This window comes from Aptenodytes forsteri, unplaced genomic scaffold, assembly GCF_000699145.1.
Source record: "Aptenodytes forsteri isolate BGI_AS27 unplaced genomic scaffold, ASM69914v1 Scaffold183, whole genome shotgun sequence".
NCBI lineage: Eukaryota > Metazoa > Chordata > Aves > Sphenisciformes > Spheniscidae > Aptenodytes > Aptenodytes forsteri.
Window position 1 is genome coordinate 2,052,949 of NW_008795918.1, and position 16,833 is coordinate 2,069,781.

Below are 16,833 nucleotides of genomic sequence, written 5' to 3' on the forward strand. Positions count from 1 at the left end.
GAAGCGCGCAGTTTTCCCCAGGACCCCCACTCCCGGAGAAGGGAGGAATCCGCTGGTTCCCCGGCCCTCGCCTAGCGGGAGGACGCGGGGAACGTTTCTGCGCGAGCTCTTCATTCCGGGGGGAGCGTCGGGAGACGGACGCGCGTCACCGGCACGGAAGCGGCCATGGAGCGGCGGGAGCAGTCGGTGGTGCCGGTGGCGCGGCTGGCCGGGGTCACGCGGGAGCAGTTCCTGCGAGACATCTACCCCCGGGTACGGCTCCGCTTCTCTCGGCTCGGCGCACCCGAGCGGCCCGGAGTCGCTCCGCAGCCGCGCGGGGGAGGGTGGGGTTCAACGGCCGCGGTGGGCCCGGGGCAGCTGCCCGACCTGGCTTCGCGCAGGCTGGGTGTTGTGAGCGGGGCCCCCGCTGGAGCGGGCTGGGACTGCACGGGGAGACAAGGGAAGACAGAAGATTTCCTGTGACACCTCCTCACCTGGCAGAGCTAGCGCTGACAAACCGCAGGTTTGGGGTTTCTGTGTTTCGTAAGAGGTATCGCAGTCCGTTAAGTTGAATGTGAGTTTAGGAGCAAGGAGCTTCTACAGGCAGATCTCTTCTGAGCTGCTGAAAAGCTCTGACAGCTGATCTCTCTGTGAGTTCATTTTCTTTGACAGTGGTTAAAAAAGGTGTGATTGCTGTTTTTGTTGCTTTGTCGTCGCTGCTTCCTCTTTTCCCCAAGGTCCCGATTCAAAGCAAAAGTGTCTTTCTACTGATTTTTTTGTGTGCACTGCTCGTGGTTGTCAGCATCAAGGAGCCTTAATATAGGTGGAAAGAGCTTCTTTCGTGAGAACATACAGCACCACCATAGCTCACAGTCTACACCTCAACTGTATGGTCTTTTGTCTGTTTTCTGCTAGGCTCTGGCTAGAATGACTAAAGCTATTCCTTAGCCTGGCTAGATTCCTCAATGGCCCCAGCATGAAGTGAGTGTTAAAATTATCTTTGCCTCTCCGTATTCTTCCTTATCCTGCTAGGAAAGAGGATATAGACAATAGAGAAACAGTCCTACAATTTACTGCATTTTGTTTCAACATTCAGCATTCTGATTCACTTTATTCATTTGTGAACAGATCAGTTGTGACTTTGTGTAGTCCCAGTATTCAACTGACTTGCTTGCGCGTACTTCATTTGAAAAACTAATTCTGATTTTTTTTCCACTGGATGCTACGATCATTTCACCATTGAATTTTTTTTGTTCCTTAGAGAAGGCCGGTAGTGCTGAAAGGAATGGAACTGGGCACTTGCACAACCAAATGGACAGTAGATTACTTGAGCCAAGCCGAAGGATCTAAAGAAGTAAAGATTCATGTTTCTGCGGTGCCACAGATGGATTTCCTCAGTAAGAACTTTGTGTATAGGTACTTTATTCCAAGGCCTCTTGTATTTTAAAGGCATGTGCTTGTAACTTTCAGACATACAGTGCATCTGTTTGAAGCTGAGGGTAAGAATATGAAGATACTTTGTGATAACTTCAAATTACGTATCAAAGTGCTGTCCTTGATTTCCCCCTCATCTTTTCATTCCACAAATATCTCAACATCCTGAACAAATACTTACGGGGTGAAAGGAGGGGCCAAACAGGGCCTTAAAAGTGATGGCATGAAAAAGTGTTATAAAGGTATTTTGACAGAGCACTCCTGTAGGAAACTTGAGCCTGGCGTTTGCTGGCGTTAATAGAAAAAACAAACCAAAAAGCCCTTGATACTAAATGATATGCTATTTTGTTCTAATTATTTGGTGTGTTTTCAATGTTACTGAATAGTGCTAGTTTCTGACTCACCATGTGTCTGAACCTCTTTGAATGCTGGCACGTGGCAGGCATGCTATTCCACTCTAGAGGGATGTTACTAATTAAAACCAAGCTCCTTTCAAAGTTAGCATGTGCAGTTCTCAGAATGTTCAAACTACTGGATGCCACACATCTCACCAGCTCTTTAATCTTGATGTGGGTCACATAAACTCCTGATCTCCTCTGAAGTTCCTCTCGTAGCTGCCAAAACATTTCATCTAATCTCAGTCATTGTGTTGTTCTTCAAGGGTAAATGCCTTTATTTTAGTTGTCATTTGTTTTCCCTAAATGGGAACAAGATGTGTTCAGTCTGTTAAACTTTGAAGAAGGCAGAAGCATATGCTGTAAGTGTAAACAAGCTACAAGTCTCTATGAGTGGAGCCTGTTGTTCAGGGGAAAAAGCACTTTAGAATCATGCTTCATTCTGCTCACTGCATAATGAACTTTTGAATCTTTGAAATTAGGTCGTACTTGAATGACTTTGCCTTATCTCCATATTTCCTTTCCCCTGCTCTATTTCGTTTCTTTTTATAATACCTCTTACTGTGAGTTCACATACAGTTGATCCAGCGTGCAAGTTTTAGCAGGTTTGTAGACAGCCATATGGAGGTGCTCTGATGGTTCTTCATTATAGCAGGTGTTAGGACTTTCACCTACTTCACTTGAAATTCAGGAAGCTTTGACCCTTTCCACAGCAAGCTCCTCATTCTAATATGAAGGGAGAATAAGTAGAACTAAAAGAATGGAAACACTGAGGACTTAACATGCAGTTCCATGATTTTAAACTGATGCACGTGAGTAGTACTGCAGTCCTGTTGTAAGTTGCATGCTCCTACCCTGTCTTTGTGTTGGTTCTGGAACTCATTCAGCCACATTGTGATGTGCTGCAGAAATCTGAATGTTTTTCTGCTGTTTTAGCTTTGCTAGCAGGTTCACCATGAGGTCAGATGAGCGCCAGTGCTAGCATAAGGGAGGAGATGGGATGAGTGGGGTAGACAGCAAGGGCAGAGCTGTGGCAGCACCAGCATGCATCAGTTTAAGCCGTCATGGAGCTGTGCTCTCACTTTCTTCACTAGAAATTGTAGATGGGCATGATATAACAGCTCAACTGAAGTCAGAGGGTTGTTTTTTGTTTGTTTGTTTTTCCATTGACTTCAGTGGTTGTTGTATTTGACTGTTACAAACAAGCCTAAAATGTTTAGAGAAGTGGTCTAAGTACTGTCAGATGCAGGTCACATTCTGGTAGAAGGGATAACAGGATCACAAAAAATTTTGCTTGAGGATAGTTTCTTCTTAACCCTGGGTACTTGTGGTTGCTCTGAAATTTGATGTTTATATGCAATATATTCGTTATCCAGTGACAATGTGAGATGGTGAGTTGAATGAACGTAACATTGAATTAATAACATAATATTCATAACAATGAATACATGTCCTATTACTGCTGCTTGTGCTTGGTTTGCCATTCAGCTATCAACTGATGCCAAAATCTGTAACGCTTATGAAAAGCTCCCATTGTTTAAAGAAATATGTAACACTTATTGACTTCAGAGGGGCAGGCTCTAATGCCCAGTGATTCTTTTTGAATCTTCTGAAGTTGTGTTTAATAAATTCAAGGAAAACTGTAAAGAAGCACTTGAAAATACCAAGATTCCTGTGTTTTGCTCAGCTGAGGTAGCACATATTTAAAAAAAAAAATCAGATAACATAAATTTTGTAGATCTACAAATGAAGATAGGTATCTGTGTTCATGTACAAATTCATAGCAAAAAATGCATAGATATAAACATATGTATATCACCTGCAGTAGTTTTCTTGATGCTGAGCTTTTCTGCAAATTTATAAAAATGTACAGTAAACAAGCCTAAAAATGACACACTATTAGAGAAATAGTCTAAGCAAGCATTGTCAGGCGTTGGCCACAGTTTGAATCTAATTTGACTGTGAAGAAATTTCTTGCACTGTGACTCAAACCATTCAGACCTCTTAAGCTCAGGAGGGAATCTTATCGAAGTGTATAAATAGCTGATGGAGGGAGTAAAGAAGATGGAGCCGGATTCTTCTCAGTGGTTCATGGTGACAGGACAAAAGGCAATAGGCACAAGTTGAAATACAGGAAATTCTGTTAAACTGTTTTAAAAAAAAACACCCTCTTTTACAATGAAGGTGGTCAAACAATGGAACAGGTTGCCCAGGGAGGTTTGGAGTCTCCATCCTTGGAGATACGCAAAACCCAACTGGACGCTGTCCTGGGCAGTCTGCTGTAGTTGACCCTGCTCTTGGCAAGGGGGTTGGACTGGAGGATCTCCAGAGGTGCCTTCCAGCCTCAGCAATTACATGATTCTGTTTGGATATACACTGGAACAATTTATTAAAGCACAGAGGTTTGTAAGTGTAGGATTTCTATCTCGGTAGAACTCTTCAAACATCCACTGCAATCACTGATTAGTCACGATGTTAAAAAAAAAAAAAAGCAGCATATTGCATCGTCAGTTATACTAGATATGGTAAGAGAGCTTATGATTTTAAACCTGGAATTTAGACCATGTGTTGTTACATTGATTCATTGTATAAATTTAAATATTTATATTTCAGAACTCTGCCTTTTGATGTATTTGTACAAAGAGCAGCTGAAATCAAACACAAGGAGTACTTTCTTTCTGAGGTAATTTCCTTAGTGTCAGTTTCTTCTGTCGGTTATTTTGCCAGTATATGGAGGGGAAAATGATGAATTGTAATTTAAAGCCTTACTCCAGTAAAGTACTTGATCTCAGATTTAACTGTTTTGTGTGGCTTGGAGCCAAGGGGAAAAATGTGAGGAGAAGTAATTTTTCTCGGAAGTTGTTTTGTATGTGTACAGTGTGGTTAACTTCAGTCATCCTGTTTCTGTTAACAAAAACTGCTTATATGAGCAAAAATTCCAGCGTAAAATTTAGAAATCAAACCTTGCTTTAGAATAACAACTGTATTATTTACGTGTTTTGTAAGAAAATGTCATGAAGATATTTTAGAGTTTGATTACATCTGCTATCAAAATACAAATACAGATTTATAGTAATATAATTTGTGAGTAGCAAATGTGTGGCTATCTTTACGTATCAGTGTTCAAACTAGGATTTTTCAGATAGCTGTGATTAGGAAGCAAACGGTTTTGAATGCAGACATGCTTTTCTCCTGTTATGCTACGTAGGATGCTGTAAGTTCTGAAGCCAATTGAAATAGCTTCCTGCATCAGTGTTCTGAAGAACTTAAATTATAATCTGCATTTGCTTTGAATCCGTTCAGTAACAGCAATGCTGAAGCAATTCACAAGTCTCCCCCCACTTTACTGTTCTACTTTCAGTTAACATATTTTTCCCATTTCTTGAGATGAACAGCAGGGAGCAGTAGAGTAAAGGCAGTATAACAAAGTAGCTGAATTTGTAAATGCCATTTATTCATACCATGTTTTAATGAAGCCCTGCATTAGATTAATGAGAAAATACAGGCTCTTTGTTTAAGTGGGTTTGTAATTCTTATTAAAAAAACAAAACAATTCTCTTTTTGTGTTCTCTTCAGGATGAAAAGTACTATTTGCGATCAGTGGGTGAAGATGCTAGGAAGGTGAGTTACTTGAGATTACAGTTCTAATATTGTAAAGCCACAGTTTAGGAATATTTTAAAAAGCCTGTTGTCATCTGCTGGCTGTGTAGTACAGGCATGCAACTTGTTTATGGTCACTTGGCCTGTGAATGTGACAGGATTTAGGTCAGAATATTTAAACCTCAGTGTCTAAAATAGTTGCTGTTATAGGAGAGCTAGGCTGATCACTGAAGAGTACATTCCTCACCTCCCATTCTTTAGCTTTTGTTGTAAACTAATATAAAAGGATTTCTGATGATCTCTTGCTTCTTCAGTGTGATTTCTAGCAGCCATGGTTCAAAGCAGCTCTCTGGCTGTTCTTATTAATATCGTTGACCAAGTCAACGCTGAAAGGGTGACCACCAAAAAGCATTGCTATTTTCAGCTATTTGCCAATGCTAAAGTTCTAGCCCTGCGTTTCATATGATGGGAAATGATAGTGAAGTGCTCCCTTATTTTAATGTGCATATATGGTTCTCTAAGAGTTATGTCCTTTTTGTTTCAGGATATTGCAGATATCAGAAAACAGTTTCCTATTTTGGCAGAAGATGTTCAGATTCCAGAGTATTTTGAGAAAGAACAGTTTTTCTCCAGTGTCTTCCGCATCAGCTCAGCTGGATTACAGTTATGGACACATTATGATGTAGGTAATACATGCGTTTAGCATAAAATGTTGCAGATGGTATTATGGAGTTGAGATATTGTTGCGGCTGGAGTGAGACTGCACTTCACTCATAAAAGAGAAGCAACAATACACTTTATTGATGGAAAACAGTGAGTTAAAGTGCGAGTTAACAAAGTTCAATGGTAAATGCGACAGTGATTTAACAAGATTCGATGGCAAGGTACACTTGATTATTTACTGCATGGAGGATAGGGTCAGACAAAACCATCAGGGAGACCCTCCTGTTGAGTCATGAGGTTCAGAAAGGACTCCCTTGCTTTCTAAAATCCTTCTCAGAGAGGAGTCTAGGTGCGGCTGGATCCAATCCTAGTCCCAGAGTTGGTCAACGGTTTATGTCTAAAGGATTATAAATGTGCAATTAATCCTTTATATCACTTAGCTAAGATTTCAAAGTTCAGCATGCTATTAGTCACTTACCGAGGATCTGTTGCGGCAAGGAATCTCTCAACCTCGAGGACTAACCCTGAGAGGCGTCCCTACTCAAGGGGAGATCCCGCCGCGCAGCCCGCTGCCGTACAGGAGAGCTCGACGGGCTCTTGGGCGGCTCACGATATTGACTTATAGTCGTATTTGCATGTCAGCAAGTCATTTGAGTCACTGCTCTAGACAGCCCTTGGCTACTGTGTTGCCGTCCATTCCCAAAGTCCAGCATAAGCTGGATGGAGCCACAACCAACCACCCCCGTGGTCGTTGCCTACGTGTCAGGGGCGGAGCACACCGCCACAGATATTAAGGTGCGAATCTCTGACAAAGATCAGTTAATGACAAACTTCACATATTTTGAAATAGTGAAATGAATCACATTCGGTGGTGCAGTGAATTTTAAATATGTGTATTGTGTGGGCATAATATCTTACTGTTTTTATGTCTAATTCTATACTTGTAAGATTAAATGATGTTTGATTTTTTTTTTTTTCCCCCTTTTTTTTTTTTTTACTGTTTTGGGTTTCAGTTAAAACTCTGAAACACAGTAACATTATGCAGTGTTATTTTGTATAAATTTATTTATAAGAAAAAGTTTTTTGCATTATAATTAGCAAAAAGAATCCTTTATCAATAGAAAGTCAGCAAAATGAGATAGGAATAACACTGAAAAAGAAAAGGAATCCCAAATATATTTTGTATTATATTTTGCTGGTTTATATGTCTAAAGTATGGCATGTCTTTTTGTTTTAAGATGGAAGAGCTTGATTCCTATTTAAGGAAAAACACGAAGCTGTTGGAAAGCAAGACTGTGTTTCCAGATACACTGTTTGTCAAGAATGTGCAGCTAAGGGGATAAAGTAACTCACGTTCTTGAGTTTTTTAGATTAACTATATGTGGAAGCTCTTTTAGCTAATTCTTTACATATGAAGGTTTTAATAATTCCCTCTTTTAAGCTGATGATATTTTAGATTAGTTGTAGGCTATGTATTCATTCTTAACTCTTGGCTGACATCTCTCTTACTATGCTTATTCCAGGTAATGGATAACTTCTTAATCCAAGTAACAGGGAAAAAACGAGTTGTTTTGTATAGTCCCCGAGATGCACCGTATTTGTATTTATCAGGTATGCATGTCATATATATCTAGTTCAGAGTTTGGTGATCGTAGTTGCCTTTCCAGCTCACAAGCGTTGCACTGTAGAAAAAAATCACTAACAGACAGCTTGATGTAAAAGAAGCCATTTGGTCCCTTAAGTCTGATCCTGTTTGCTTTAGTTAAAGCTAAGCATTTTAGTGGGGCAGGTTAGGAAATTTGCAAAGGCTTTGCCTGGTTCTGTTGTCAGCACCTAACTGTGGAGCAGTACAGTGTTCCGTCTGGATTCAAAATGGTGTTTTAAATGGCAGGGAAAGTGTCTTTTAGTGTTAATAAGGTTGCAGTTACAGGAGAAATATAGACAACAGGAGAATATGTCTCTTCAGTAAATGAGGAGTATCATCAGGTTTGCCTGTTTTTTAGAAGAGTTACAGAAAAATAAACCAGTATTAAATTTGATTCAAGAACTGCCATTTCCAGCAATGTGATAATGCTTTGTTACTGTTGGAAGAGTACGAACATTTATTTACCACTTCTGAAAACTTTCCTAGGTACTAAGTCAGAGGTGCTGGATGTGGATAACCCAGACTTAGAGAAATATCCCCTTTTTGTGAAAGCCAAGCGTTATCAATGTTTTCTGGAAGCAGGAGATGTGTTATTTATTCCAGGTAAGTAACAAATAGTTCCTGACCATGTTGTGTTTTTAAACAGTTTTGTTTGCAATTTCTCATTTCTAGTGATGGTAAGAGGTTACTAAAGCATTTCTGTGTTATAAGTAGGAGCATCTAAAGACATTGGCAAAACTTGTCTACTTTTCCAACTGTACTAATTAGCCTAGTAAGAGGTATTATTACACCTACCTACAAATCTTACCTTCCCTCAAGATTACACTGCATGCTTCTGAATTTGTGTCTTAATAGAGTAGCACTATAAAATCAACTCATGAAACCTGAAATTACTTCAGTGACCTGAGTTTTCTAATGACAGAATTTGAGTGAAGTACCATTTCTGTTCTCCCGTAGCTCTGGCACTTAAGAACTGTGAGGGACATGATTTGATGAGAATTATGGATGGTAAAGAGTTATTGGACCTTCTAGAAATCTATAATCATCTTTGGGGAATAGAAAGACAAGTCCTAATCATTTTTCTGCACAAGCAGAAAATACAAAGATGCTTCTTGGGCTGAGACGACAATTCTGGTGATCAGGGAAAGGCATTTGAATTAACCTATTGAACTACTCCTACTTGTTATTAATTTTTTATTTTAACTCATCATGAGCTTGGGGCAGATACTTATTCTGTTGCTTTTCGTATTATCTGGGCAATATAAACAGGCCAGTAAACAAGAAGGCAGTAGGTTTTTAGGAAGTTTTAAAATAGATTCCTAGCCTTGGGCTCGTTACTTAATTTTGAACTTACCATTTGTGTTTCTTTCTAAAGAAACTTTTGGTTACAGTTAGTGAAAGGTATGTCACACTGTTGCTAATGTCAGCATACATAATTTCTGGTTTGTTCTATGCAGTACAGATACTAGTTTGTCTTTGCCAGTAGGTGTGCTGGTCCAAACTTAAGACGCACTTGGCACTCTTTAAGAATGACTGGGGAGTATAGGGATTTTTGAGTCCAGAGAATGGTGCTAGCTTTGTCAGCATTCTGGAATGCAGAGCACTGAAAAAACGAGATGTTCTTTGAGAAATGTGTGTGGTTATTATGGAGAAGGTAGAAGCAGCCCCTCTTCCTAACCTGAAAGAAACTTCTTGTTCATTTCTCAGAATAAGCTTTTCTTATGTCTTCGGCACATACAAGCAACTAAGCTGCAATAAGCATGGCATTGTCTTTTGGCTTAAAATTGAAAGAGGGTAAATATACTATATTAAACTTATTTTTAAAATGTACTCGATGAAGCAAAAATGTCTTTGTCCCTTACATAGCCATGATGATTCAATTGAAAAGCCTCATAACTTCACTATGAAAAGATAAGCAACTTGCATCGGTGACCTGGCTGACGCTGGTGATTTACATGAATGCTTGGACAATCTGCGCAAGGTTAGGGACTAAATCTATGAAAATAGATACCTGCATTCAGAGTAGAGATGAGTGAGGTGAACAGGGAAAATGTATTATTTTCATCCTACGCATGCTTATCGTTTGCTTACATTTGACTATCTCTTTATACTTCAGCAATTGTTACTTTTGTGTGAAGTTATGGATCAAAGTAAACGTCTTGAAGAACTTACTAAATTTGGCACAATGCAATATATTCAGGGATGAATATTTATAAATAAACAAAAAATATAGTAGTTGAGGCTTTTCCACAACTAGATTTAGTTTGGGCGATTCTGACACTTGTTATGAGTCACGTGGAAGTTTCAGATAGTAATTTTCATTTTAGACATTCTTCTTTCTACAGCTTTGTGGTTCCACAATGTAATTTCTGAGGAATTTGGAGTGGCACTGAATGTCTTTTGGAAGCACCTTCCTGCTGAGTCCTATGATAAGAGTGACACTTACGGAAATAAAGACCCCACAGCAGCCTCTAGAGCTATACAGATCTTGGACAGGGCCTTGAAAACACTTGAAGAACTACCTGAGGAATATAGGGATTTTTATGCTCGGAGAATGGTGTTACGCATCCAAGAAAAAGCCTATAGGAATGATTATGGATAAAATAACACATTGTAATTCAGCAAGCTCCTATGAAAGTAGAAAATCGTATGTTAATATGGAAACTGTCCATGTGTACATACATATACTTTCTGTAAGACTAATAAAAACTATGCTGATAAACGTTGTTATAGATTAATGTTTATCTTGTAGATTTTTTTCTTGTTTTTCTTCATGTGCAGTGAGTGCACAGTCTTCTTGATCTGGAGATGGTCTCTCTTCTACAGTGAGGCATACATTTGCAGTGCCTGCACTTACAACTCTACTTTTTTGGAGTGTTCCATTTAAATTTTTCTGAACAAAAGTTTTGGTATCTGGGCTGGGCTGACAGCATGTATGCTTAGAAGTAACTGCACATCTTCCTGAATGCTACCTCGTTTACTAGAGTTTAGGAAAGCCATAGTGGTTTCTGAGGCAGTCCAAGAAAGCCATTGGTGGTGGTTGTAATGGTCATGGTTTCTTTTTGAGTAATAGCCTGGTAATAACTGTTGGGAGTTTCTGCTCCCCCTTGTGGTGAAACTGAGAGTGGGCATGGGAAAAAAGCAAAAGCTAATCATGCAAGGGTAAGCTTAGAATTGTGCAGCAGTTTGACTGCAAGGTAAACGATTTACCCCTTTCCTAGCTGAATAAGGTATTGTGCAGTAAACCTTGTTTGTCACTGCCCCAGTGCAGTCGGGCAGCATTGCTGTTTCTGCAGCTGTGAAATGCTTGCAACTAATGTGCCCACAAATCCATCCAGCTACAGTCCTAGAATCTGAAATTAAGTTCATGGTTCTGGAGTAGATGTAGAATCTATTGGGAGCAATGTTTGAGGTGCATTATGTTACCATATGAAAGGGGGTTGCATCGCACCTTTTGGGATAGAGCCTGTTGTAGAGGTGGTGTAGATGGCTACTTTTCAGCAGATTGCCCTGCTTACAGAAGCCTTGTGAAACAAAGATGGGCATCTCACAGAAAAGATAGGTTGTCATTGTCCCTTTGAAATCCCTCTGATGTTATTACTCATGCTATTTGGGGAATACAGCATTTATCTGACTTAGGTCAGTCTGTTACTTCTAGCAGTGTTTTTTGAGAACTGTAACTTCTTAAAAGCTCTTAGACTAAATAGATATGTGGTGTTAATAAAGTGCTGGAAAAAACTTTCTCCGTAAGAGCAGGAGATTGAAACACTGCAGATTATTCTTCTAAACCTGTTCTTCTTGGCAGTTCAACACAGTGAAAATAGTCTGCTACCATGTGAATGGGCACCCGGCCATCTTAATGAATAGGCATGAATGGAACCAGCCAAGCGATTCTGATGGGCATCATTGTACGTTCTGAGGGTAGAATTTAAATTTGAGATCACAAATAGGTCTCCCAAATTTTTTGTTCAAAAACGAACAAGGATTGCTTGTGCATACTGCTGAGACAGAATCTCTGTGTCTGTTAGGCTGGGGAAGCCTCTTGGCTTTGTTGGACTGGTAATGTCGAGGGCCCCATCTGAATTGCAGAGGTGTACGGAGCAAAGCTTCATGGAGCAGCAATCAGTGTATGAGCGATCTGCTTATGTCTCAGCTTGTGAGAAGTGCCTGCTGTGCTCCAGAGGGAAGCTGGGAGTCATTTCGGGCTCTTAGGGAGAGGAGAAAGTAAAAGGAGGAAAATCCTGTGGGTCAAAGGCATTCACTGCTGTGCCAGCTAATGGTGATATTAAGATTTTCAATAATACTTCTTTCACAGTATGTATGCAAAAAGCATAAATAAGATCTGTCCAGCCACATGTATTCAGTATGCCATTTTGAATATTTTTCAATGCCCCTTTTTATTTTGTAAGGGAAACTATTAAACTATTAATCTAAACATCTTAGGCCAAATGAAACCCTTGCATCCCTCAGTTGCAGTTATTAATGCTGAGGTAGCCCAGCAGGAAAGCTGCAATAATTCACTTGTTTAGGCTAGCGTGAAGTTTGGATTGGAAAATGTGTATCTGGCCGGGAAGAGAGGGTCACGCTGAATTAAATGTGAGCCAAGTGCAGCTACTTCCTCTTCACAGTACCAACTTCAAAATGAAGCCTTTATTTGATTTTTATATGTCAGCAAATGAGGTTATCTCACCCTGGTCAGCTGGTGGATAACCCAGCCCTGCTCGTGCTTCTCTTCCACTGTTCTGTAAGAAATCTCTGCAATGATAGTGGTTCTGGGTTTTTTTCCCCTCCCCATGACCCCTTTGGTTTTCACTTCTCTAAGACTGTCAGTAAACCCCACCAGATGTGATGTAAGTGCATATTCAAGAAAGATCAACAAAAACTATTCTACGTAGATCAGTGGGAAAACCAGCAACAGTAATTGTTCTGTCAGCGCCACCCTTTTTTCACTTTGAACCAGTTTCTTCAATTTCTTATTTAATAACTTCTATAAGACAGTTGTTCTGAAATACTATGAAAGAAGAAACCAAGCAGTTTAAAAATATATTTTCTTAATTTGAACATAATGTGACTAGTGATAAAAATCTTGAAGTTACTGTGTTAAAAGAAAAAAAAAAATTACTTGGTGCTTTCTAACCACTGTGCTATATGGTGTGAAACAAGCAGTGAAGTGATGAAATGAATGGTGAAAGCATTAAAGGAATAACTTCCAGCTAACATAGTGAGAGAATACATGTAGCCATACTTAAAAATCCATTACTGAAATAACACAAAGAATTACAGCCATGGACATTTTGCGGAAGTTTGTCCTTTAGAGACCTAAAGCAAAATGGGATCATGCCACAATAAAACAGATGAAGTTGTGGTAACAGGTATTAGAAAAATAAACACTGACCATCTTAAGCATTCAAAACAGCCACTTCAAGCAGTGTATTCAACAGAGGAGTTAGGTGATGCAGACTGCCCAGGACTGAAAGATGAGTTAAGATACTTAAATATAGACAGTACCTGAAATCAGCAGTTTAAACTTGGCCTACCCCAAACTTTGAATTACTCTAAAAATTTGGTGACTGAGGCTTTTAAAATGTAAGTAAGTTCATTGCAAATCAACACCTGGAAAGAATTATTTATTCTTGGTCAAATGAAATATAAAGGACGACAAATAATTTCAGAAGATGCTTTATACATTTTTCTTAATGTGGTTGCTGTGGAAAGAATCAAATGAAAAAATTGATGTCAAAATATTCTCGTCAAACTATTAAACAGGTCACTAGAAATCTGCCTATCATGTAAGTGCTGAAGATTCGATGTACCTAACTTAAGAACGTGTTTCTTTCCAGGAGCTACACAGGGTCTAGGTTCTTAATACAAGTGTCAAGTTAAATGCCTAATGTGAAAGGGTTTGACTTGATCATGAAGGATCAGAAATACATTTGTAATCCTTTTTAAATATGCAGTATGAAACTATTTGCCTCATTCACGCTGTTAGACCCACAACAGGACTGCTAACTTACTAAGATGAGATGATTTTATCCCAGTAGAGGTTATATTACATATGGTGTGATTCCAATATGCATTACTTCACAGCTTCAAAAAAATTCCTGTACAGACGTGATTCTTTTTTCCTCTGGCCAAAATGCATCTTCCCAAACCTGAGACATTTAGATGTTTCCATGCAGACAACATAGATGTTGAAGATAGATACACATTCTGAGACAGTAACTTTTACAAGGGATTCTCTGTAAGTTAGTATCACTCAATAACCAAAGATTCTGGTGTTACTAGAAGGACAGATGAAATTTTAAATTTTTTTTTGGACAGTTATCTAAGTTTGTGGTAAAGTTGCATGTTAAGATTTCCTATTTTGGTCAGACTCTAGGAGTGGGGATAGATTCTGAGCTCTGTATGTGGTAATTCCTGAGCAATGATCTCTTTAAGTGGCAATTCCTGAGAGCAACAAGAGCAGATTACTTTGTTTTCAATTGTTCAGATCTGTTCCTAGTCAACATTTTTAAGAGCAGACTGAAAACATCAAAAGAACTGCTCAACCATGTAAAACGCGCAGCTCCACGTGCGATGCTATGTTCATACAAAAATGCTCAGAAGCTATCGCTTGCAATAATAATGCAGATCGCAGTAACGGACAATTTTTGCTGTGAAAACATTTATACTTCAGCTGTCAAGCAGTATATGAATTGCTTAAAACTTCCATCACACAAAAGCAATGTATTTCTCATGATGGGGAATGAGAAAGAAGAGCTATGCAGATAGCCTGTAAGGGCTGCAATAGCTTTATCTGACACCCAGGCTTAGGAGTATTGCTCAGAGGGTAAACTCTGGTATGGGAGATGAGAAGAGCCTTGTTTTGCACGTCAGCATTGGTACATCTCGACTGTTTTCTGTGTCTTGCAGCAGTGCTGTCTTTAGAAACAACTCAGCTCTGAAGTGCCAAGTTTAACAAAGGAAACTAACAATCGTGACTGAAAGTGCTCTCTGAAAGCTTACTGAAAGAAGGAAAATTTATTCTGAACCTTGAAGTAATGGCATTCTGCTCCTTTTCAAGTACATGAGATGTTTATACACATGAAGAAAAAAACAGATAAGAATATATTTTTCCCTTTTGTTCTACCAGATGCTTTTCTGGTCATTTGCTTAAGTAGAATTCGTCACTTCTTGGGTCACTTGGAAACATGTAATGAAGCCTTAATGACAGGAAACGACGACGAAGCCATCACTACTTTATAACCCAAACTACATTATATGCAAAATGAATGCCTGAATCAGTTTTCCATGGTTTCCACAGTGATGTGGAACAGCTAATCCTGTGCAAGTGTTTTTTGTCAGTGGGAGGAGTGAATTATGCTGTTAATACTGATGATAGAATGAATTTAGTCAGGAACAGTATGTCTGGCACTGGGAGAAGCAGTGCCTGTCTCTGCCACATAAGTGTTCTATGATCTTGGAGTACTTGCTTAAGGACTTGTTATTTTATTCGAGTTAAAAACAGTCACCTTGCATCTAAAGAGAGTTAAGAGATCAGTAAGACCAACAGAAAGCCAGCCTTGGTCTTAGGGTCTCCACAAGCAATATTTAAATGTGTCTAAATTTTCATCAGGTTATGAGCATCAGAAGTAAACTTTTTTTTCTTTAATCTACCATCCTTAAAAAAAATGAAATGAGATTTCAATATAAGATTAAAAAGATTTTGAAGAAGTAACTCCAAAGGTGATTTGAAGAGGCTGTCTCTTGTGGATTGCAGTCTGAGACATCCACCTTTGCTTTTGTATTGCACAGGGACACCAGACACACGATTCATGTTTGTGGATTCTGCTAGGCAGTGATGTATCTAAAAATGTGGCTCACAACAGAGCACACACATTCCAGAATTTTTACTGTTGTTTAACTTCTCTCTTATACTAACTAATAAGACCCCATGTAATTTAAAATAAGCATTCAAGATAAATGGATGGGTATACTTTAACCTCAGTGCTTCAACTTTCAGACAACAAATATTGTTTATCTGCAGAGACGGTGAAGTAACTGTTAGCTTAGGAAAGACAGCATTGTAAAAAGCACCATAAGAGGGAGGAAAAAACAGGTGACGTTTTCTTTCTGCAACTAGCTCAAAGAGAATCTGTTGGGAAAACTTGAGCGCATGATCATGCACAATCACTTTTATATGTGAATATCCACAGCTGTAACAGCCTAACTCCTGAACTGACTTTGCAGTCTTATTTAAAATAATTTCTATGACTATTTAAATACATAGCACTCCTGTTAGTTATCTCTATCAGCAATAATGTTAATTTAGTAAGATAGAACAGCTCACCATAAAGTGCTCGTGCTACCATAAGGGAGGCAGCAGGATGTTATCAATGGCAGGACAGAAAAGATTGCTCCTTTCAGCAACATGTTAAGACTCGGACCCTTAATCACCTTTCAAAATTACGGGCTGATACTGATTTATGCAGTAGCATTTACAGAGATGTGATTAAGTTAGTCCTAGATAGGAAGAAGGTTACCAAAGTTTCTAGTATTTAAGATGCACACAAAATAAAATAATTTAAGTCATATACAATCTGGACAATTTCACAGAATCAAGCCGTGTTTTACAGGAATTTAACAGGCACAGCTTAAAGCATTTTAGCATTTCTCAAAATCTGAAGCATTTCTTGTCTATTGTAGGAGAAACAAGCGTGTAATATAAAGAATACCAGCTATTACATACTAGGTTGTACTAAGGACTCTGTAATGTTGCTCACTCCATTCAAAAACAGAAAAGTCTTGAACTAAACCACTGTAAGTAAGCATGAGAATCACTTAACTTTAGGCATTTACATCTAAGCTTATTAAAAACTGCTTTTACAGTTAACGTCGAAAAACAGGCATATACAAACCATGACCCATTTCATCCTGACAGAAACGTTCACACCCTTGGGTACTTCATGTCAGCTTTCCCACGTATTCGAGATGCCAGTAAGCTGTTTTAGAATTACAGATGCTGACTACACAAATATACAGCCTGCCTTGAAGAAAAGCTATCAAATAAATCTGATTTTTTTAGACTAGGTCTCCACAAACACCTGATAAAGCTTAATCCACGAAACATAACTGCAC

At 39.0% G+C, this 16,833-nt stretch overlaps 1 protein-coding gene across 1 annotated transcript; it reads left to right on the top strand.

Annotated features, from left to right (window-relative positions):
• Nucleotides 1-59: 59 nt before the first annotated feature.
• TYW5 (tRNA-yW synthesizing protein 5) lies at nt 60-10,449 on the top strand. The gene is made up of 8 exons (XM_009284674.2): nt 60-252; nt 1,241-1,395; nt 4,422-4,491; nt 5,385-5,429; nt 5,953-6,090; nt 7,595-7,682; nt 8,203-8,319; nt 10,062-10,449. Exons 1-8 carry the CDS (start codon nt 166-168, stop codon nt 10,316-10,318), a joined length of 957 nt encoding a protein of 318 aa, XP_009282949.1. The 5' UTR covers nt 60-165; the 3' UTR covers nt 10,319-10,449.
• The last annotated feature ends 6,384 nt before the right edge of the window (nt 10,450-16,833 follow it).